General features: G+C 37.4%; 1 protein-coding gene across 4 annotated transcripts in view; it reads right to left on the bottom strand.

Annotated features, from left to right (window-relative positions):
* Positions 1 to 891: 891 nt before the first annotated feature.
* DNM1L (dynamin 1 like) overlaps positions 892 to 21,702 on the bottom strand; it is a 36,375-nt gene continuing 15,564 nt past the window's right edge. Inside the window, exons 3-20 of one of the 4 annotated variants that reach the window (XM_071422441.1) lie at positions 20,515 to 20,553; positions 19,290 to 19,336; positions 18,139 to 18,210; positions 17,571 to 17,657; positions 16,796 to 16,958; positions 15,375 to 15,495; positions 14,631 to 14,762; positions 14,158 to 14,364; positions 13,837 to 13,957; positions 12,811 to 12,966; positions 12,607 to 12,696; positions 11,767 to 11,859; positions 9,934 to 9,990; positions 8,645 to 8,722; positions 6,313 to 6,480; positions 5,558 to 5,667; positions 4,255 to 4,414; positions 892 to 3,169 (exon numbers count right to left, since the gene is read on the bottom strand). In XM_071422441.1, coding sequence (XP_071278542.1) covers positions 3,113 to 3,169; positions 4,255 to 4,414; positions 5,558 to 5,667; positions 6,313 to 6,480; positions 8,645 to 8,722; positions 9,934 to 9,990; positions 11,767 to 11,859; positions 12,607 to 12,696; positions 12,811 to 12,966; positions 13,837 to 13,957; positions 14,158 to 14,364; positions 14,631 to 14,762; positions 15,375 to 15,495; positions 16,796 to 16,958; positions 17,571 to 17,657; positions 18,139 to 18,210; positions 19,290 to 19,336; positions 20,515 to 20,553 — 1,958 coding nt within the window. In that variant the 3' untranslated portion in view covers positions 892 to 3,112. The remainder of the gene's footprint in view (positions 3,170 to 4,254; positions 4,415 to 5,557; positions 5,668 to 6,312; positions 6,481 to 8,644; positions 8,723 to 9,933; positions 9,991 to 11,766; positions 11,860 to 12,606; positions 12,697 to 12,810; positions 12,967 to 13,836; positions 13,958 to 14,157; positions 14,365 to 14,630; positions 14,763 to 15,374; positions 15,496 to 16,795; positions 16,959 to 17,570; positions 17,658 to 18,138; positions 18,211 to 19,289; positions 19,337 to 20,514; positions 20,554 to 21,702) is intronic. The other 3 variants (XM_071422444.1, XM_071422442.1, XM_071422445.1) reach the window with 3 other exon arrangements.

Genomic DNA, 21,702 nt, shown 5'->3' with positions numbered 1-21,702 from the left:
CCTCAGTGACTACAGGAAACACCAGCTACCCATTGCTCTCACAGCTGAAGGAGAAAACTGCAGAAAAAAAATTACCCATGATAATTCCATTCAAGTTCCCAATAGGGGCACAACAAAGTGGCAAGTTGTTTCTTGCCCCTGCCCTGGTCCATAAAGCAGGGATCTGAGTCTGCCATATCAAATCTGGCATCTGTCATTCATCCACACGGCAATGAACAAAGGCAGGTTTCACACAAGGTCTGCCCCATTTACTTCAGAGTAAGGTCTGAAGCACAAAGACACCACCACCCCTTCTACCCATCTGTTTCACTAAGTAAAATTTGAACCTGACTACTAAACAGAAACTGTTCACATCAGGAGGATACTGTGTTTTAGTTACAGCAGGACTACAACAGCTCAGTATCTGTCAGACATTTACTAATCTGAACTTGGCTACAGGGGGTTTTCCCCTCCATGATTCTCTCCCCACTGGAGAGCAAGTTAGCTAAAACTTGTGCACTAGTGACAACATTTTTTCAAGTTTAAATTAAGTAAGGTGATTAGAAGACAGTTGTAAACCATCAGTCTAATCTGGGAATTTTTCAGTTGCTGCCCTCATTAGGCTTTTTTCCACAGCTTCCCCATAATTTCTTTTAATGCTGGCAGTAATAGTGGCATTTGAAGTGTTTTAGCTCAGTTCCAGAACACAGCTTGTTTCAAACCTATCAGTAGGCATGAGCAGCCAGTCCACATTATGAGTTATGGAACTATTCAAGAATGCAGAATTGAGTGAGAACAAGAGAAATCATCATTAAGGTTGTACACATATAGGTACTTACACTACTAACTTATAAGTGCATGTAAGTCCTGCCACCAGAACTACAAGTCAGTCCAAAACTATTTCTGGAGTAATTAATGTTGTGTATTATCTGTTTATTAAATAACAGGATTGTTACAGCATGGACCTTCAAAGTCTTGCATTAAGGATTACAAATCAAGTTCATTTCTTGGCACTCAAACATTACCAAATTGAAACTTTTTGTGAAACTTAAACAAAAAAAGTCGTAACATTTCAGAAACCAAATTAATACTGGAAATTCCACATAACATTACAGAGCCAGGTATCACTTGCAAGAATTTCTTCAATAAATGAAATTCATTTGCTTTATGCAGCATTTCAAAACTTTACAAATCAGAGTATTTCTTCACAAAGAGACTGTTGACTGAACTTTGAGAGTTAAAGCTTAGGTAGCAGATCACTTATGGACGGCACTACCTTGTTGAAAACTTCTTGCATGTTGAAAGTAAAAGGGAGAGAGGTATCAAACAGAAATGTAACACTTTTGACAAAACTTAAAAAGCTTTCACTGATCACCAAATTGATTTAAAAAGTGGTTTGCACTTCAGTCATACTTCTTAAATCTGAGAACTACCATCCCTGGATACAATGCAAGATAAAAGTACCTCCTTTGTATTCATTACATGTAATGCATACACCATGACTTTTTAGGCTGTTTAAAAATACACCATATGTATTTCTGTGTTCTGCACCAATTACCTCAGATCATACATGAAGTATCCAAAAGTTGCATCTGTCAGACTTAACTCCTTGTGCTCATATTGATGCCGAACTGAAGATTACCATGAGAAAAATACATTTTTAAACAGAGCTTCTTGTAAACTGAATTTTTAAATTTTCAATCTTTAGCAGCTTACCATAGGAATTCCTTTTTTGCTAACTGATTTCAGGGGGAAGGAACTGCATATGGTAATGAAAACCTCAATATCGTGGCCCAATACCATAAAATCAAGCCATGGAGGTTAACAGCAGTGTCCTATTTTTCATGCAAGTTGTGTTAAAGAAAAAGTATCAGCAACACTATAGTAAACATTTTCACTTTATACAAAAAGAGTGAATCTGCTTGAAAAGTACATGCAAGTATGCTGGCTGGAGTTTAAATAAATTTTTATTCATAAAAATTAAAATGTTTACTTTTTCAAGGCTAGTGTGATCAATAGTCATCTGTATGAATTATAATCAAAACAAAGAAACCTCATCAACTCAATTTCCAACCTACAATTTAATAATTTTACGATTGTCCTCAAAAAAAAAAGCTACTTACAGCACAATAAAATTTCCTCAAAAGCAACTGTAATCTCTGATATAAATATTCCAATTCCACAGACTTTCTTTCATACTGTCATACATTCCAAAATTTGCAGAATTTGCGGGCATCCCCTTCTCCCTGGCCAACTTCATCTGTTTTTAAAAGAAACGCTTACTATCCCATGACAGTTTTGAAATCCAGTTTTATTTTTCAGTTCTGCCAGAGCAAATTTACTAATCAGATGGTCCAGGGGCTTGGTCCCAGGGGGGAGGAAGGGGAAGGTGTCCTTGTGCCTGATTATAAACTCCAACATTCATACACAAGCTCCAGTGCACGTTAATAACTCTGCAGCCACTTTTTAGTAGGCTGTTCTTGTTCACAAGCTCCAGGCTAATTCTTCCTACATGATACTCCATGAAATCAAGTCTGAAGTTTTGTCTGCCACTGAAACATTTGGGGACAAAGAGAAAAAAAAAAAAGGGAACACACATACATAGTAATACGCTCGACATCTCTACTGTGCTATAAAATGGAGACCTCCATCTGCCACAGTGCATGCAATATATTCATGAAAGAAAATACTCGGTGCTCTCTTGTCTTCACAGTATTGAAACTTCTACTGGAAAAGCAGCTTAAAACTATGCCACAAGACTACACTGGCTGTCTTAACCACAGGCAACCTGTTCAGCAAGTCAGGCACTGGAACTTGAATGTTTTTCCCCAAGTTCAAATGAGACTGTCACTGAGACAGAAGACTTGGTCTGCTTTAATTTGCACCAGAAACCTGGTAAGGAAACATTTAGAGCCATTTATTATATGGATTAAATACGACTTCTTTTGCAAAATACAGCATGTTTATCTGTTTGCAAATCAAACCAACTGTCTTTACATGAGCAGATTTACACAGTTGCAGTACACAGATAAGAAGAGTTCATAAATAAAAATTCTACTCCGTATACCATGCCTAGCAATTGTCAAGCCAATGTAACCTCCAATGCATATAAATAGTGTGGCTGATACAGTCTTCACCAAAGATGTGTCTCTCGGATCTCTGCAATGATCTGGCTGGCTCGCTGCAGGGCCTGCACACAGGAACACACAAAAGCCAAGAGTTAGTTATGCTGCAGAGATTTCCCAGGGACAAAACAGCAGCAGTCTGGGAAGTGCAAAGCTAAAAATCAAACCAAAGCTATTCAGTGTCATTACAAAATGTCCTGGATTGTCAGGGAAATTGTATTCTATTTGCCATCTGTATGGCAGTTGTCTTCTGTTAAGTGGGCAGTTTTCCTTTAATCTTCCACTACCACTCCTCCCTCTGGGGAGACACCTGCTGATAACAGCTATTGAATGTCACTGCATGGCTGATAAGAATTACAGCATCCCTTCGTGAGCTGCTCTGCCCAGAGGGAGGAGCCAAGCATTCCTACCCAGATATAATCTGGAGATTCTGGAACACCAGCATGGCTTCTCTATTGGATTTTCCACAGGAACAGCTGTCTCTTCTTACCATGGAACTTCAGAGGAAGACTACATCCTTTTCTACAGGATCCCTGCTCCAGCAGAACCACCCCTGACACTCCAGGAGGGCTGCAGCCACATTTCCAATTGGACTGCTACCAACCCCCTGACCAACAGGATGTCAGGTTGTGTTCTGACTTTGTCAGTGTTGTTTTAGTTTAGTGCATTGTTTATTTTATCCTTTTATTTTCTTCCCTATTAAAGAACTGTTATTCTTGCCCCCATATTTTTGCCTGAGAGCCCCTTAATTTAAAGTTTATAGCAATTTGGAGGGGGCAGTTTACATTCTCCATTTCAGGGGAGGCTCCTGCCTTCCTTAGCAGGCACCCGTCTTTCCAAAGCAAGACACAAAACAAGTGGCAACCCATTAAATTCTCAAGAGGGGCAGCCTTCTTCACCATACACAATTTTAAAAGCCTGCCATAAAAGAGAAACTGAACCTACTTTCTATCCAGCCTGCTAAACTGCAGGTTTAAAAGCTCATATGTAACCCTTTCTGGTCATGTATTGCTTTTAATTCCTCTAGCAGAGAAAATCAATACACTGGCACAATCTTAAAAAACAGTAAAGAAAAAAGGAAAACAAGTCTTCAAAAAGCCTCCAACTGATATGGTGAACTGCTCCCAGGAGATCCTGATGTCCTTGTTACCTTGAGCATGTCAGCTGCCTCTTTCCTGCGCTGTGCCATGTCCTCAGACTCTGTGAGAAGGTCATCCAACAACAGGGATTTGTACAGCTGGCCCACCAGCTCACTCTGGAGAGTGTCCTTCACGTGGTTCACCAGAAAATGCATCACTGCCTTTGGCACACTGCAAGCACATCAAGATTGTTTCTTTAAAATAATTGTTGAAAACCAGGTCTGTTCCAGATGAAGAATGCACAATGAGGGCAAGCAGCTACACACAGCATTGGCTCAGACTGCCAGGAATCTATCACTACTATAAATAAAAACTCTCTCAAGTAAAAGCATCATGTACAATATCAGAGTAGAACTAATTCATATAAACTTAATTTCTTCCAAATAGAAATGCTGCATTGTAAAAAACATGAACAGTGTAAAACACAAAATGAGAATAAATAACTTTGCTCATTACAAACCAACCTATCTCTACTGTGCATGGGATGACACACATTTAAGTATGTCAACCCTAACACCAAATTTTATGTGTAAATGGGAAGAGAAAGAGGCAAAGAAATAATTCACATTTCTGGTATTACATAGCACAAAGAGTGCAGTAAAGTTAAGGTAAACAAAGCACTCCCCTGCCATGAAATACTAAAAATGATATTGAAGATATTAGTTTACTGGATAGACTAAAGCACCTATGAGTCTCACTAACCTGCTCTAAAATCTGGTTTCCAGATTCCTGTACTTCCCTCCAGACTTCCCATATACATAAAAATTATATATGAAGTTAGACCTTTCCACAAAGACATAAGCAAAAAAAGTTTTATAGAATTCCTTATTAAAGAAAAAGTATGACTTTTCTACAGTAGAAAGAACTTTTTCATGCCATTACTACCCTTATAGCTAAGTGCTAGAAAACTGAGCCACACACACTAGCTCCTATTAATTGATCTTCCCATTTGAAACTACAGGATGGGAAAGCTAAATTCTGTCAGGGTACACAGCACCTAGAGTTTATTCCAGTTATTTGCTGCAAATCTTCCGTCTGAATTGAAGCATCCTCCAGTAAAGCAGGCATCTCCTAAATAATTAAACCTTTTACTTAATAATATACAGAACTTGAAACCATTAGAGGAAACAAGTGCTTCTTCAAACTGCTTCATTCTGTGAAGGGTCAAATTTTACTGCTGCTGTCGCTTCTAAAAAATAAATTTATTTTCTCTCTTCTTACAAACATAAGAACATGATAAAAATAACATGATATGATTCTTGAAATAACACAGTATTTGCATGGTTTAAATATTTCAAGGAAGTTTGGGTTTACCTGTCCTGAATGTTCTTCCTGACAATAAGGAAGTAAGATTTAATAAGTCGTTCAATCACTTCACAATCTCGTTGCTCACGGGCAGAAAGTTTGCGTGCAACAGGTACAGGCTGTGTGAAAAAAACAAAACCCTCAGCTTACCAATTCTGCTCATTTGCATTTGTTTGCATTACAACTCAAAACTCTAACTACTGCTCTTTTAGCCTGAGTTTAATAGATGCAATCTGTCTTGCAACAAACCTATAATTCTTCAGAAATAAAACTAGAGACATATCAAAATCCACATATGTGAAACAAAGGTCAGAGGGCACCACTACATTTTTTCTAAATGTCTCCAAATACTTCAAATATCTCCATCTGTTTTTAACTTAAGTGGGTTTTGTCTTTAATGGTTCTTCTCCTTTAATCTAAACACTAAAATTCAGCACAAGAAGAGCAGGAATTTGAGTTGAGCTAAGATTTGTTTCTGTACCATCAGCTATCTAGCCAAGGAGCTCACCTGCACAGGAATTTCTGAAAGGAAGCCAGTTATCCCAATCATAGCCTGAAACTGGAGCAGGCAGGGAGGTTGCAGGGAGATTGGAATCAGGCAAGGAGCAAAGCAGAAGAGACCGGCTGGAGCTCCTTGTTGCAATAGTGGTAATTATTTACAAAGAGTCCACATATTAACAGCAAAGTTACAAGAGCTGGAATTGAGATGTTTTCTTTCCTGAGACTGAACTACAAAGAAAAGGAATTTGTCTTCCAAGACTCACCACATCTAATAGGTTTACAGCATGTCCTTTTTGAGGACTAGCAGGTAGGGCTGCAGCTGGCTTGGATTTTTCCTCTGCTGATACCTCTTCTGCTTTGGAGGGTTTCAGCATTCCTCTCCAGTTGCCTGTTCCAGACTCCTGAGGTGCATCTGCTCCTACAGCAGGATTCTGCACAAACAGCACATTGAAAAAACATGGCAGAATTAGAACCTGGCCACAATAGAGAAGCATCTGTTCAAATGACTACAGGTAAAACTCACTAAAAATAAGATTTTCATAGGTATATTCCTTCATTCTGTTCTTCCCATTCCCCACATTTATTGTCTCTTCGCTGGTTACAGCTCACAAAAGATACCAGTAAAATGAAAGCTTTTAAAACTCATACTGTCCCTAATAAAGGGTATGAAAATGTCTCACCTGGAGAAGTTCTACAGCATTTTAAGGGTCTACAAATCACTTCTGAAATATGGGGTGGCCTCTAAGTCATTTGGCTTTGACCACACATCCTATACTACAGGATCATTCTGAAAATATATTTTGAAGATCACCACAGCTCTTGCAATACTTGAATTTAAATACTTAAGTTTTATGTAAATACAAACTTAAGTTTCTTACAGTAATAGCCCAAAAATATGCACATTTCTGTTTTGAGGTAGCACAGCTATAAGCATATTTGTGCTGTCAGAATTTACAGAAGGCTTTTTTATAACAAATCAAAACAAAAATCTTCGTCCTCTCAAAGTGAAGATCAGAGATTCTGGGGAGTTTCAGACAAAGAATGACTCATGAATCTTCTGAGAAAAAGATGTAACACCCAACTCTCAAACATTAGGAATCACTGAACAAAAGAAATATTAGTGGATGCTATCCACCATATGTTAATTACTATTAACCCAAAGTTTATTTTGATGTAGAATAGGGGCAATTTTTATTTTATACCTTTCCACAAGCCTAATATCTCTTCTATTTACTGTGTGCTTTAAAATCTAGTCCTGTTTGAAAAAGGTCATTGAAGGCTTTGTACTTGTCTTGCTTCAGATATAGGAGGAAAAAAGCTAAATTTATCTATTGTGTTTACAATGAAACACCACAGGTTGATCTTAAATCTAAAAAAAAAGTGAGGAACAAAGCATAGCAAGTAGAATACAAGCAGCAGCATATAGGAGGAAACTCAGCTAAGCTGTGCACATCAAAAATTTTATTTAAATTGCTCAGAGGCATTGTACAACACACTAGGAATTCAAATCAAACTCTGCTAATAAGAGAAAATTATTGTTAAGGAAAGCTCCACTGCATGACTTTTGATTGCAAGACAGCTGTTCAAAATGACAAAAATGCCACTCTCATTCTGCATTGCTGTGGAGCCTGCTTTACCTCCAAAGCAGATTCAGAAACAAAGCCACACAAGAGAGTGTGAAATGTATCACCTCACAGAGGACAAGTTTTATGGAAAATGCAAACCAAATCAGGCAGCTTCCTGCTACTTCCTAAGTCACAACACTATCTTCACAGTGGCTCTTGGTTTCTTTTCAAATTTTGCAGCATATCAAAGCCTCTAAAACACTGATAAAAATAAGTTAAAATTCTATCATTTACTAGATTTGTCTTGAACCACTTTGCTCAGGACAGAAATGGAAGCTTTGCATTAAAATCTGAATGTGCAATAAAGCAGAAAGCCCGAGTCCCCTTGGTACCCCTAATACACAAACTTGTGACTGACCATCTTTTCTGACTCCTAGCAAGAGCAATTAGCAGAAAAGCCTTCAGAGGAATAATGAGCTGTTAACACATGAGACAGCACACCTGACATGTAAAAAACACTGCAGAACACATTTCACAAATATAAGTAAACAAGGGATTCAACAATTATGCAAAACAACACAAAGGAGGTTCAGTTTGAACAAAGCCTGTAAAGATTCCCTGCAGGAAGCAGGAAACTCACATTTTAGCCTATCTTCTGTCCTCCTTCTTTAACTGTCAACACATTAAAAACATGCAGTTTAACAGCCATGCTGAAGACTTTTGATTACAGTACTGTTGCACCCAACCATCTATGGACAGTTTGAGGCAAATTAGGTGCATTTTGCACCACAACATATTGCAAACAAGAGTTCAAAGAGAAAGCAGTGACTTGGCCACCTCACGGCATGTCTTGACATGCCACTGCACATAAAACCAGTGGTGCCAAGTAATCCACCCTGGGGAGGACACCCAGACTGGGTAGGACACACTGTTGGTGACAGAACACCAGGGACAAACTGCTTTCCTTACACCTGGGGTGCACCACAACAGAAACGTGCATGCAGTGCTTAGAGGAGAAATCAAGACAGACCTTGCCATCAGCCTCAGCAGAAGCAGCAGTAACAGTCTCCTGGGAAGCAGGTGCCAATGCACCTGGAGCTTTAGTAGACTAAGGAAGGTAAAAAATGCAGGGAGAGGGAAAAAAAATTCAACTGAAGACCACCAAATTTACCTAGCAAATTGTAAACACTTTTACCTACTAGCATCTTTCAAAATCCAGAAAAGAAATATTTTGAATTTGCAAGAAAAAAGTAATAGAAGCAGAAAAAAAAAGAAGAAAAACAGAAGAAAGAAAAGAGAAGGAAAAAAAATAAAAAGCATCTCCAAGACAGTTATTTTGGATTATCTAGCCTTCAATTTCATTTAAGCTCCTACACTGATGATTTAACTATGAAATCAGTAAAACAAAGGATCAAAGAGCACTGAAAGCAATCTCTAGACAGCTACCTTAAATTTCCAGTTCATCCATCAGTTGTCTTAGACTCATTAAAGGCAACAGAATTAGGTCTACTCTGGGACTTTTTCTCACTTTTTAAGGTAATGAACTTAGTGAACAGATTTCGATCAACTGTAGAAACTCCTGTTACAACCTCATGAGGATCCTAAACTATGGTCTCAATCTTTGAATTCTTAATAATTCACACAGTATTAAATAACTATCTAAAATTCCAGCTTGTTGTCAGACTGTTATTTTCTACAGCCAGACAGTGTTTTCCATGACATTTGGTTGGTTCTTTCACTCCTGCCATTGCAGTAATCCCAAAACCTGATTAAATTAAGCAAGCTCCAGAGACAGAATACATGAACAACTGAAAATGTCACCTCCAACATCTGCTGCCAAAGAAAGTAAGACTGCAATAAACTGCAGTTTTAAGAGTGACTTAACAAAAACCAACCATAAGTCACTATGTTGGCACTGGACATTTAAAATTACTTGTTTATCTTTTGAAATCAGTGTGTCTCAGCTACAAATTTAAGCATGAAAGTTCTGAGCTCATCTCCAACATCTGCAGGCATATTACACCTTACCTGAGATGACAAAATTCAAGTAATAAGTGTATTATTACATTTATAGACAAGTCTTCCGAAATACCAGATTTAAAACCTCCCAAAAATTGCATCTTTAAGAAAATTATAGAAGAAAAAAGAAAAGAAAATTATATTCCACTTCTATCTTATCAAACTGAAAAGAAAAAACTCAATACCTGGAAGCTCCCAAGACTGTTACTAGAGCAGCATATGAAAATTTCCAATACTTAGATGGGATCTAGGAGAATGCATTCAGCTTTATGTAAAAAATAAAATCAAACATTTACTTACCTTGTCTCGTGGCACAGCAGAAGGCAGCTCCCGGGTTAACCTGTTCCGCCTTTGCTCCTTTAAAAACAATCCAGCAAGACCTCAGTTATGTATTACTCTGTATCAACACACAGGCAAGATCCACATTTTACAGATGACTTCCATTTTAGTCACAAACCTGAGTAATTTCATCTCATCCAGTGCCATGCTAATACTGTGGGGTCTATGAAACCCTTGATTATTTGGATGCTTTGATTACCTGGTCAAAACTAAATTCTCAATATAGGAAGTTTTGCTAAGTTTTTTTGCACCACGCTCCCTAATCAAAGCCTGAGCGTTTAAAAAACAATATCAAAGCTCCACAATTTGGCTCACCACAGATACCCTACAGCCCTCATTAAGCTGTAAATCCTCCAACAAATCTAAAGGATTTGATTCTGTGACCAGCACATGATTAGCCCAAAATGGAGGCAGCAGAATTTGCTTCATAGCAAAATAGAACTTGAAGCAATTAGGACAAAGAAATGTCTGAATTTGCTTGAAATTAACAATTGATTGTCCACCGAATAAGGCTTGGGTTTACATGGTTTGGTTCTTTAAAAATGTCAATGTCCTGTTTAGGAAAACATTAGGAAAGAACTACTTTAAGTAACACACAATGATACAATTTTGTATGTTCAGCTTCACAAAGTCTTAATTTCTGTACTCACAGCAGTTTCCATACACATTGTTTTTGAACTACATTAAAGAGCAGTCTACCAATCAAATTGAAATGCATGCCTAGTCAGTACAGAATATATGTACAGAAGGAAGAAATTTTATAGATTATAGAAGAAATTGCATAGAGTAGAAATTTTAATGTAAGCATTTAAAAAAGAAATACTACAAGAGCATGTAGTGACAGGACAAGGGGGAATGGCATCAAACTGAAAGAGAGTAGGTTTAAATTACATTTTCCATAGGAAGAAATTCTTTACTGTGAGGGTGGTGAGGCACTGGAACAGGTTGCCCAGAGAAGCTGTGGCTGCCCCATCCTTGGACGTGTCCAAGGCCAGGTTGGATGGGACTTTGAGCAACCTGGTCTAGAGGAATGTGTCCCTGCATATGGCAGGAGGGTTGGAATAAGATGACCTTCCAAGCCAAGCCATTCTATGATTCTGTGATGAATGAAAATGATGTGTTGGATAAACACAAGGGTATTAATGAGATTGCAAAAACACCAGATTGGCTCTTCCAATCTAACAGAGCAGATTGGTTGTTGAACTGCTTCCACAGGATGATGGAAGCAACAAGTATTATCAGCTTTAGACTTGAAAACACAAGATTACTGATGGGAGAGTGAGGGAGAGAATGTCTCAGGGAGGCTGAAGTATGGTAACACAGAGATTCAAGAACAAAACCAAAAGCAAGCAGAAATTAGAACCTGAACAGAGGAAACAATACTTGTGTTATCCTTTCATGAATGAGAGGAACATTATTGATACATTGCGTCAAAGACAAAATGCAGTTACTTCAACATGAACACCATTTCACAACTACATATTTAAATTTCGCCTTAAAAAAATTTCATTTCATAGGTAATACTCAATTAGATGCCCATCTTATTTTCCAGACTGAAAAACAGACAGAATCCTTTCGGTGAAGTACCAACCAGTGATCCTAAATGTAATATGCAATAGAAATTAACAAATCCACAGATCACTAGAGTATACACCATATTCATAATTCATCACATTTCTCATGCCTCAAAATGTAGAAATGTGCTTCAAGGAAAGAAGCTGAAGCATTTGTTATTTTATGAATTTCACCTTCACTTAGAGACAAGAAACTTTTTAACAGAACATACTTTCTTACCTCTATGTTGTTATTCATTAACCCACAGGCATCAGCAAAGTCTGGATGTTTGGTATTGATATAAGCTAACTCAATGGCCACCAGATTATGAACCTGTAATGCAAAATATTCCCAGATCAAAAATTCAGGGAGTAAACCTAATGCCAGTGCAGAGCAATGACCTACAATGCTGGCAAGCACAGCCTAACTGCCCATAGCAAAGATCACTCAGTCAGAAACCACCTACAATAAGTGAACCAGGGGCAGATGGTTCACTGTGAGGGACAGTGAATATAAAAAACTATTTTTGCTTTTCACATCAAATGCAGAGCCAAATACTGAAACACTCTTTACTTCCCAACAGGCAGTCCTAATCAGATTTTAGTATTAAAACATTTATTTAAAGGTACAAGTTGAACTTTTAGTTATCACTAGGTAAGGGCATTACAAGCCTCTGAAACACAAAGAATAAGGATTACAATTTAATTTTCATCACTGCACCCCAAACTCTACAGTAATTGCACAGCTTCTCTTACAAGGGAGGGAAATAACCTATATGAGGAAGACTAGAAGATGTGAAATTGAGATTTTGTAGAATTCTTCTTGGGAAATTGAAACATAGGGGACAACATGCTTAACCCTAACCCCACCCCTTTGTTTTATATGTATCTATACTCTAATATAGAAGAGTGTGTACATATTAAATGTGAACACATCAAAACGTGTACATATTAAATAACTATCAATTTAACAAATAAGTTAAGATTCCTTTAATAACTTGGGTTCCTGTGCAAACAGAAACATCAAGACTCCAGAAAACATGCACTTTTACCAGCAAAATTACAGTAGATGGAAACTTACCATTTCATTTGTGACAGGAAGTCTCCTACGCAAAAGACAAGTTACTACTTCAACTATGGCATCGTGCAATTTAGGAAACCTCAGTAATTCCTAAAAACAAACCCAAATTTTACTGGTGAGACTTCCAGAAGTTTTTAAGCAAGTAATCACACACCCACACACAGGCCATGATTACAATCCCAGCTGCAGAGCATGCATTTTTACCTGTGTACTGTAATTACTACAGTGCTGGATAATCCTCTGCATTTCCTCATGAACGAGCTCCACACAGCGCAAGCTTGGTTCTTCCAAACGTTTGATTTGCCTTTTTACCAGCAACTCAAAGGAAACCTCAGGAACAAACAAGGCAGGACGGGGACCCTGGTTCAAAAGGAGGGAAAAAGCTGCTAAATTGTTTATAAAATATGAAGCATCTTTAAAAAGTAGCATTTAAGAATAAATCAGGTCACAGTGACACCCAGAAGAAATCTCAAGTATATGTAAAAATAAAAGCTGTAAGTTCCTATCTTTAAGACAAAATGTATTAAACAATGATTAACTAGCATCCTTATACAGTCTCAGAGATTTCTACCTACTTATGTCATTTTAGGCTTACAAATCTGAACAATGCTTCTGCACATCTGAGGATCCAAATTTTGATGAAATCTATTATAAAGACAAAGACATTTTCTTTCTAATTTCAGAGAGAGAAACTGCCATTATTTATTGGACAGTCTTGGACAACTAATGCCATACCAACAAGATAGGTGAATTTCAGTGTTTGGAGTAATTTCATTTATGACCCCACAGACCAATGCTTAGCTACACATATAACATCTTTTACCTGAAATATGACTTCTTTCCTGTTACTAAATCCTGTTTTTACATTTTACATTTACAGGAGGATAGGAACATACACACAGATCATTGCTATGAAGTACCTTGTGCTCCAAGACCATGCAGAAACCTGCCTGTCTGTCCACACACAACAGACACAGTACAAAAGCAGACTGACATGTCTGACATTCAAAGTCAAGCTTGAAGGAGTGAATATTTTATTATATACTGCAAAATTTAAAAGTGGCCTTACTCCGTTAATTCTCAGCAACACCAATCCCCACATTAGCAAGAAACCAAATCTGCCAGGAAAACACTGAACCACCTCAAAGTTGTGCCTCTTATATAGAATTAAACCTTAGCTTCCTATCTAACATACAGCCACAACACTCAGAAATACAGAAGAACACTCACAGTGGCATTTCTAATGGCAGTCAGAATGTCAATTGTGTTAAGGCCACCCAGAGGGTCAACAGATTCTAAAGTTCTTCCAAAAGTCTCATGAAAAATATAACAGATTCTGGCTCCACCACATCTGAAAGAAGAAAATAATAACTGAAGTAGCAAATAAGAAGAAGAAAGCTCTCATTGAAAACCTTTTTTACAGTTGCTTGGATTCAAACTTTTTTGAATATGTTATGGTCCAGTGTAGTAATACTGCCAGTGAGAGCCAGTAAGAGCCACTGGGTCAACCAAACCACTCAGTCAATACTGCAGGAAAACATCTGTACTTACAGCTCTGAAGTCTCTATGTATTTTGCTGTTCCTTCAATAGTATTACAATATTCTGTGGCAAATTTGGTGATCAGCTGCAATAAAGTAGCACTTTTGTCTTCAACAGGTTCCCCATAGCTGTTCAGTAGAGACTGGTACTGGGCAGCTAAAACATTAATTCTGGTTTTCAGTTCTGGCAAGCAATCCCTGATATGATGCATCAGCAATCTAAAAATAGAAAACAGTCCCTCATTAGAAGGGAGGAAAGTTTCAGCTTTATCATCTCCATCAAAACAGAGAAAAGACACAAAATAACCACCAAAGGAAAACATTTACTTGGGAAAATTACAGTAAATTCAGAAATTGAGAGAACAAGAGTTTGCAACCAGAGTTTTCTTTAATGCATGACTGTACAGCACCAAAAGAGACACTAAGGGCAAAAAGAAAGCTCTGCACATATGTCTAACCCATTAGTTTATGTCTTCAAGGAATACCTGTTCAGTGTTCTAGCAAGATACTTGGTTCCATTTCTATTGGCAAGGGAAGGATATTTCTTCTGAAGAAACCCATACTCATCACGAATGGAATCAGCCACACTCTTCTTATTGTTAATATCCAACTGACTCCTGAAGGTAAAAGGCAGAGTTACACACTGTTACTGGATGCAAAGTAAAAGTAAGTTACACTTCTGCTTGTCTGGACAGAACATTTAACAACTGGGTTTTGCTTTGTACACATAACTCACCTTCCTTAGACTTTAAAGGTTTTTATTTGTTTCTCCATGCAGCATAGTCAACAAATCTGTATTGGTAGCAACTATACACAGAGTAAGCAATACTCTTACCAAAACTACATGAGATTTGACCTAAGTAAGGTAAAAAAATACAGCAAACAGAACCACAGTCATATGCAGTTAGGACTAATATTTACAGGACCTGTGCTGGATCAGAGCTAATGTGAACAGCTGACCAGAGCACCTCTCAAGCTGAAGGACAACAGCAGAAGTGGTGACACTACAGTTCTTCTAGAAGTGTCTCTACTCCTGTCTCCATTAGCAGTTGGTTGAGTGGAAGAACAAAGGCTTTGAGAAGTGAGCAACAAGTTTCTCACTTGCTTATTCAGAAGTTTATTTCAACATTGTCACCTTATTTTTAAAGCTATATTCATGGCTAAAAAAGCAGAAGCATTACTTCATATTAACAGAGTTTTAAAAATAGCACCACTGTGCCCACACAGACCTATTCACTACTCCAATGATGCCAAGTTTCACTGGAATCACTCTTCCCATGAGCACATCCATAGCATCAGTGCCAGCATCCATGAGATCCAGCTTTGTGATAACAGCAAGGGTTCTTCGACCTACCAAAAGGAAAACACTCACAGGGATGTTCTGATTTCATCAGAGTACCTAAAACTCATAATTCAGCAAATGGAGAATTAGTGACCTAAATTCATTAAATAGGGAAATATTGCCCATCTAAACCAGTAGGTTAACACACACAGGATTTGTCTGGGACCTCAATATGTCATAAGCTCCTGCTCTGAAAAAAAACGTGCCAAGAACCTTTTCTTTAAAATATAACACACTTTTTGAGTCTAAAAAAATAAACCAGTATCTCAGTAAAATCAGTAAATTCTTGGGTCTTGAAGCTTTCATGTGACTGTAGCTACTTTAGTACTGTAGTTCTTACTATATAGCATTACTCCTGAAGAACCTGCAACATGATCTGCCACTCCAGACCTTTAAGTTTCAGAATTTTGGGAAGTGATCCAAAAGACCCTGTCAATCATTTTACAGGAGTAAAATAAAAGGGATATCTTGAACCAGGATGGTTTAACTGAGCAGACTGCCAGAAGAGGCTTTCCCTCAAGGTTATGTGGCAGACAAGTCAAAGCAGACTTGGAGTTTGAAAACAATCAAGAAATGTTACATTTTATGGAAAGAAAAATTTGAGGGTACCAACACTAAATTTTAGCCTAATTTCTGTATGTTAATTTTCCAAGTGTATTAATCCATGTTCTTTCAAATCACACAATGCCATTTGTTAGTCAAGGGTACTGACAGCACTTTGCAAAAGCAAGAAGCAGGCAGGCAGTAGCTTCAGATCTGTTTCAAAGTCCTTAGGTAAATATAAAATTATAATCTTCCTATTCCATTAAATCATTATGTGTGAGTTCTCCCACATAAATACAGAGCACAGAATTCATCTTATCCTTACCAGAAGTCACTAAACTAACAGACAGTCAATTACTTAGTTGGGGGTGGCATATTTTCTCTACCAAAGGAAACAATGTTAGACAATAAAGCATGAAGTTGTCCTAAGAGACCACTGTGAACTACTAAAACTCTGGAAACCCCAACCATTCTTAACACCATTTTGCTGCTGTGGAAACAGAAGTGACTTCATGACTATTAGAACAGTTACTTGGCCTGCTGGCAAGCCAGAAATTTATCACTTATTGATTCATCCCAGCAGCCTCTGGAGTTGCAGAGACTGCAGCAAGAAGTCTTTAAGCAAATATCAAATTTCTATTTTCTAGGAAATGTGGTGACATTTACTTTTCTTACTATATTTTGCTCAAACAACTTCAGTTTTATTTTAGGATTGAGTTTTAAAAAGCAGTTGAATTACAGCATCCAGCTAGCCTTGGTGCTTACCATCTGGGTCCACCTCCCGAGCTATTTTCAGGGCTTCAGAAGTGGCCATGTCTGTGTTGGCAGCTGTGACTGCCAGGATAATGGAATTGGGATTGCTGATGAACTGAAGGATGAGCTCTCTTATTTGAAGTTCAATGTCTTTAGGCTGATCACCAACAGGCACCTAGAGAAAAAAACCAAGATGGAACTGTTCAAAATTGTGTTTGTGTACCTGCATGAGGCTTGCTGTCCAAGAACCACGTGCACAACTGGCAGAGTGGGGTGGGGATGTGTGCATGGGCAGAGAAGGAAGTCATCTTGTCATCTTCATGTCTCAGAAAATTATTCTATCTGTAACCTGAACAAGCAGGATCTGAGTATTTCTCTTAGGATACCCTCACTTTATACAGCCTCTTACACAAAATACACACAGCCACTCCTGGAGAAGCAATGTGGAAGAGACCTTCCAAGTTGCCAAATACTCATCTATCTGCAGGTACAGCTCTGAGACCTGCAGTGCTACCTCTTCTATGGCAAGGAACACGCAGCCCACACACCTACCATCACTTAGATGTAGAAAGAGGAAAAACGTAAGCAAATCTATCTCTGACATCAGCAAAGTGCAGCAGAAACCCAAATCTTACCCCAGAAGACAGTGACATGTCAAATTTACATAACACTACTTAACCCCAGGAAAGCAGTTTATCTGGCATTGCAGAACAAAGACAAAGAGTGAACAGGCACACCTTGTTCAAAAATACACACTGAGTCAGAAGAGGAGCATTCTGCACCTTACCTTTGTCATTCCAGGTAAGTCCACAAGAGTCAGATTTACAACATTAGCTGAAAAAATCTTAAGATGAATGGGTTCAGGACTGATCCCCTGGAAATACATTAATAAGAAGTAATAGTTACTGCCCTGGATTATTTAAATTCATCACATGAAAATCCAAAGGCTGTAGTTTCATACTACAATGACTTTCTTTCACCACATACCTTAAAACACATAGCAAGGAAAAAAAGCCAACCATCTGTCAACCAATTCTTTTGTCTTTGTCAGCTGCCAGTTTTATAATTACATAAAGCCAGGTATGTAGAAAAACTAAAGCAAGTTTAACTGAAAGTTTATTTTTTGCACTTTTATTACAGAATCTTGAAGAAAAGCAACAATTCTCTGTCTTTCAGCTCAAGTAATTGTTCTCATGAACACAGTGAAAAAAATCTCAAGATAGCAAGAAGTATTCCCATGTTCTTCATTAGAACAGTTAGGTGCTTTTCACTCCCAGCTGCTGAAACTCTTTAAGAATGGTTTAAGCAGCAAGAAAATCAATAGCAAGACAACAGATGGACAGTACAGGATTTACCTTATTGTTTCCTGAAATCCTCTCTGTTTCATTTTCTATTTCCTGACGAATTTCATCAAAATCTGTATAGATCTGAAGGAAGAAAAAAAAAGTTTAAAAATCAAAGACAGCATTCACTTACTTAACTGCAAAATAATGTTCTCCAAGGGATGGTGAAAAACTCTCCAAGTATACAGAATATTTTAAAAATATGTAAGAATTACTTGTAGTCCTTAAATTGATGTAAACAGGAATGATCAGTGCTAAAAATTACAGAAATTGGTATTTAATCTGTTGACTAATTCTGTGAAATGGCAGTTATTAGCACTTATGACCAATATCAGACACAAGTTGTTAATTTGTGTCCACTTACAGAGAACTCCAAATACTTAATTCCATTTTGAGTCTAGTTGTAATCCTTTGAAGTTAATAAGCAACATGTAGCCTAAATCCTTTCTCATAGTGAAGAGCACAAAGGGCAGTTTCATTTTCAAATTTTTCCACTCTTGTAAAAACTGTTCCCCTGCCACTGACCTAAAAAGGTTAGCACAGAGCTATCCTTCCACTGATTTCCTCTCTATTCCTCTCTAACTTTACTTCAATTTCTAGCACTGCCTAGAAGGTGAGAAAATCACTTGAAAATAATAAACACTTGTATCATTTATCTGCCAACAAAAATATTACTGTCTTCAAGCAAGAATGCAGCTTTGACTCTTCCTGAGGTGCTAGGTCGTCTCAGTTTGTGTTCCTTCACCCTGATGCACATGAGGCTCTTTTTTCTCTTTCTCACAGCTTTCTAACAAACCTCTGAAGTAGCCAATTCTTCAATGGACTGAAATGACTTGTGCTTACATCTGTCCTTGTCTTTTTGACATCCATTCTGATTTTGGCAATGCACAAAATAGAATAAACAACAAAATAACCCAGAAAGGACTGTGATAACTCAGCAGAATCAATGCCCCACACAACAGATATTTTAACATTTTATGTTTTCAAAAGTTTTCTACTCATGAAAAGCAAAACAAATTCTTCAATACTCTGCCATACAGTACAGCAGGTATAATAATACCAATAAACCTCTTCAGGAAAGTCAAGGGAAGAGATAACAGAATTAAGTATGTATCTGTTAACATATTTATGACACTGCTACTTCAGCAAGAGAGTAAACATACCTTATTTTTGGTATGAAGAAATTTACCCCATTCTGCAGCATCTACCTCTGGAAACAAAAATGGATACATGAGAAAAAAGTAGATTTTTTTACTAACATTTTTTCCAAGGCCTGGTCATTGAAAACTATGAGGTTTTTTTTTTTTTTCAAGCAGCAAAAGAAAAATTAGTTAGCTTTCTACAATTAGGTGTTAAATAGCTCAGTATAAATAGATTTATGATTCTGGCTATTGAAACATTGCACCTCACTACTATGTCTAATTTGTCTTACACAAGGTCCACCTTCCTACCTATGACTGAGCTAATCACCCACCCTGCAATCTTTCAGAAATGGTCTTGTTCACTAAATATCAGCTTGTAACAGAAAACAAAAGAATTATTAGCAATAGCTTAAAAACCTGGGAAAGAAAAGGCTAGCATTTAGCATCTTTTTTTCTAAACCATGCAAGTGAGATCAAATTACAGCTGAAAGAAAAAGTTAGAAAAACCTGTAGAACTAAAAGCAAGCAAACAGAAAATACATAAGAATTCTGCATAACGAAGAAGCCTTAGGAGAACATGTCTCTTCCCAAATCTGTCAAGGACCAAACATCTTCACTCTTGTCAGTCACCACTGAGGTCCAGAATTACTTGGGGACTATGCAAGAGCAGTCCCAGAAACAGCAAAGGAGGTTTTGTTCAATTCCTGCTTTGTAGCACAGACAGCAATTTGTGTCATACTGCAAGATATTCACTTTTTCACTATTAGGTTTCCAAGTATTAGAGGCAAGTTCCATTTCCAATTTTTAGTTTGGGGTAATTTCCTCTGTGCTCCCTGACACAGCCATCTGCTCTACAAGAACTGTCTACAAGAAATCTGGCCCTTTGGCAAACACATGGTTTACCTACAATCGAGTAATCTTTTCAAAACATTTTTTTCACTTAAGTTGAAATTTAAGAAAGTTGATCAACAAAGTTTTTTTTTAAGGATTTGGGAATTAAAAGTGCAGGAAGTTCTATGAAGCAGCAACGGCACAGAAGAAAAGCAAAAATTATCTCATTCTAATGCGACAAGGTCAGAAAGCTGAAAATCAATCAGATCACAAGACAGCAAAATAATCACCACAGTAGCTGAAGTGTGAAAGGAAAAGTGTAATCAATCAATCATGTGGCATGAAATGTATGTGATTAGTGTATATAAGCATGCACTTCAGGTGTAGGGAGAAAAAGCAAGTGGATAAAGGCAACCTTTAGCAAGGTGTCTTGAATTTTTCCATGTAGCAGGGTCTGCAGTTAAAGAGAAACAGCATTGAATGGTGTTTAACATTTTTAATCATATTTAATATAGCATTTTATTCACTTTCAGTACCAGATTCAATTACAAAGAGCACAAATTCATGCAGACAGATGTGCATGCTATTCTAGAATTGATGAGAGTGTGTAACATATTAGCAATATGCACAGAAATAAGACCTTAACTAAACACATATAAATGAGGCCTATTAATCAGATACTCTGTATAACAAAGTTGACTTGATGATGCTTGTTATTGCCATAGACCTAATGCCAACGGCTCAATGTATTTTCTTATCTGAACACAGAAAACAGCACCACTGAGCTCCACAGAGCTGAACTTCTTTGGCAAAATATATTTCTCATAATTTACTCATAGGAAGAACCAGAAAGAGTAAAGAAACATTTCTAATGCCATTGGAAGTAGTGTTATTGTATGGGAAGGAAATCTGATGCTGTGCATCAATATTTTTGAGACTCAATTAAAGAACAACATCAGTTCTGAGACAGATTTAAGAAGAGACAACATATGCATTATCCTTCTCAACTTTTAATTTTTCAAAGTATTTACGGAAATTTCGTTACAAAAAAACACCCAACTTCTTATTGAGGGGCTGATGAATTTAAAACTCTATTTTCCTGTGATGTCTGTACAACACCCTGAAAGTATGAGCAGCACAACAAAATGGTAAAGATATTTTTGGTTTGGTACAAAATTCAGGTAGTACAATAATAATCAACTCATCTGTCTGAAAAGCTTATCTGGAGAGTTGATGTTTTGCTCAGTCAAAGGTGTGTGTATCATCAATAGAAATATGATTTTTATGGACTGGATCTGTTAAGGAAAAATTTTTAAAACCAGACTTTCACCCCTACTGTTCTGCAGGCACAAGAGCTATGAAGAAAACATCATCAGGAAAAAGCTTTTGTTTGTATTGGTTGGTAAATAGGCAAAATGACATACCAGTCTCCAAAGTAAGTGCAAAATTAAAGGGTTTCTACATTCCAGGTTATTTAACAGGTTTTATTTACTGTTCAGAGGAAACAAAGTAAAATGCACATAGAGGAAAAAACTACAATATGTTTGGTAGTATTGTATTGCTCATATGCTCTTGAAAATTAAACCTAAGGGAGTAAAGAGAG

This window comes from Agelaius tricolor, unplaced genomic scaffold (assembly GCF_023055355.1).
Source record: "Agelaius tricolor isolate 1412-34295 unplaced genomic scaffold, bAgeTri1.0.p SCAF_3, whole genome shotgun sequence".
In the NCBI taxonomy this organism is placed as follows: Eukaryota; Metazoa; Chordata; class Aves; order Passeriformes; family Icteridae; genus Agelaius; species Agelaius tricolor.
This window is presented reverse-complemented; position numbering and strand designations above follow the sequence as displayed.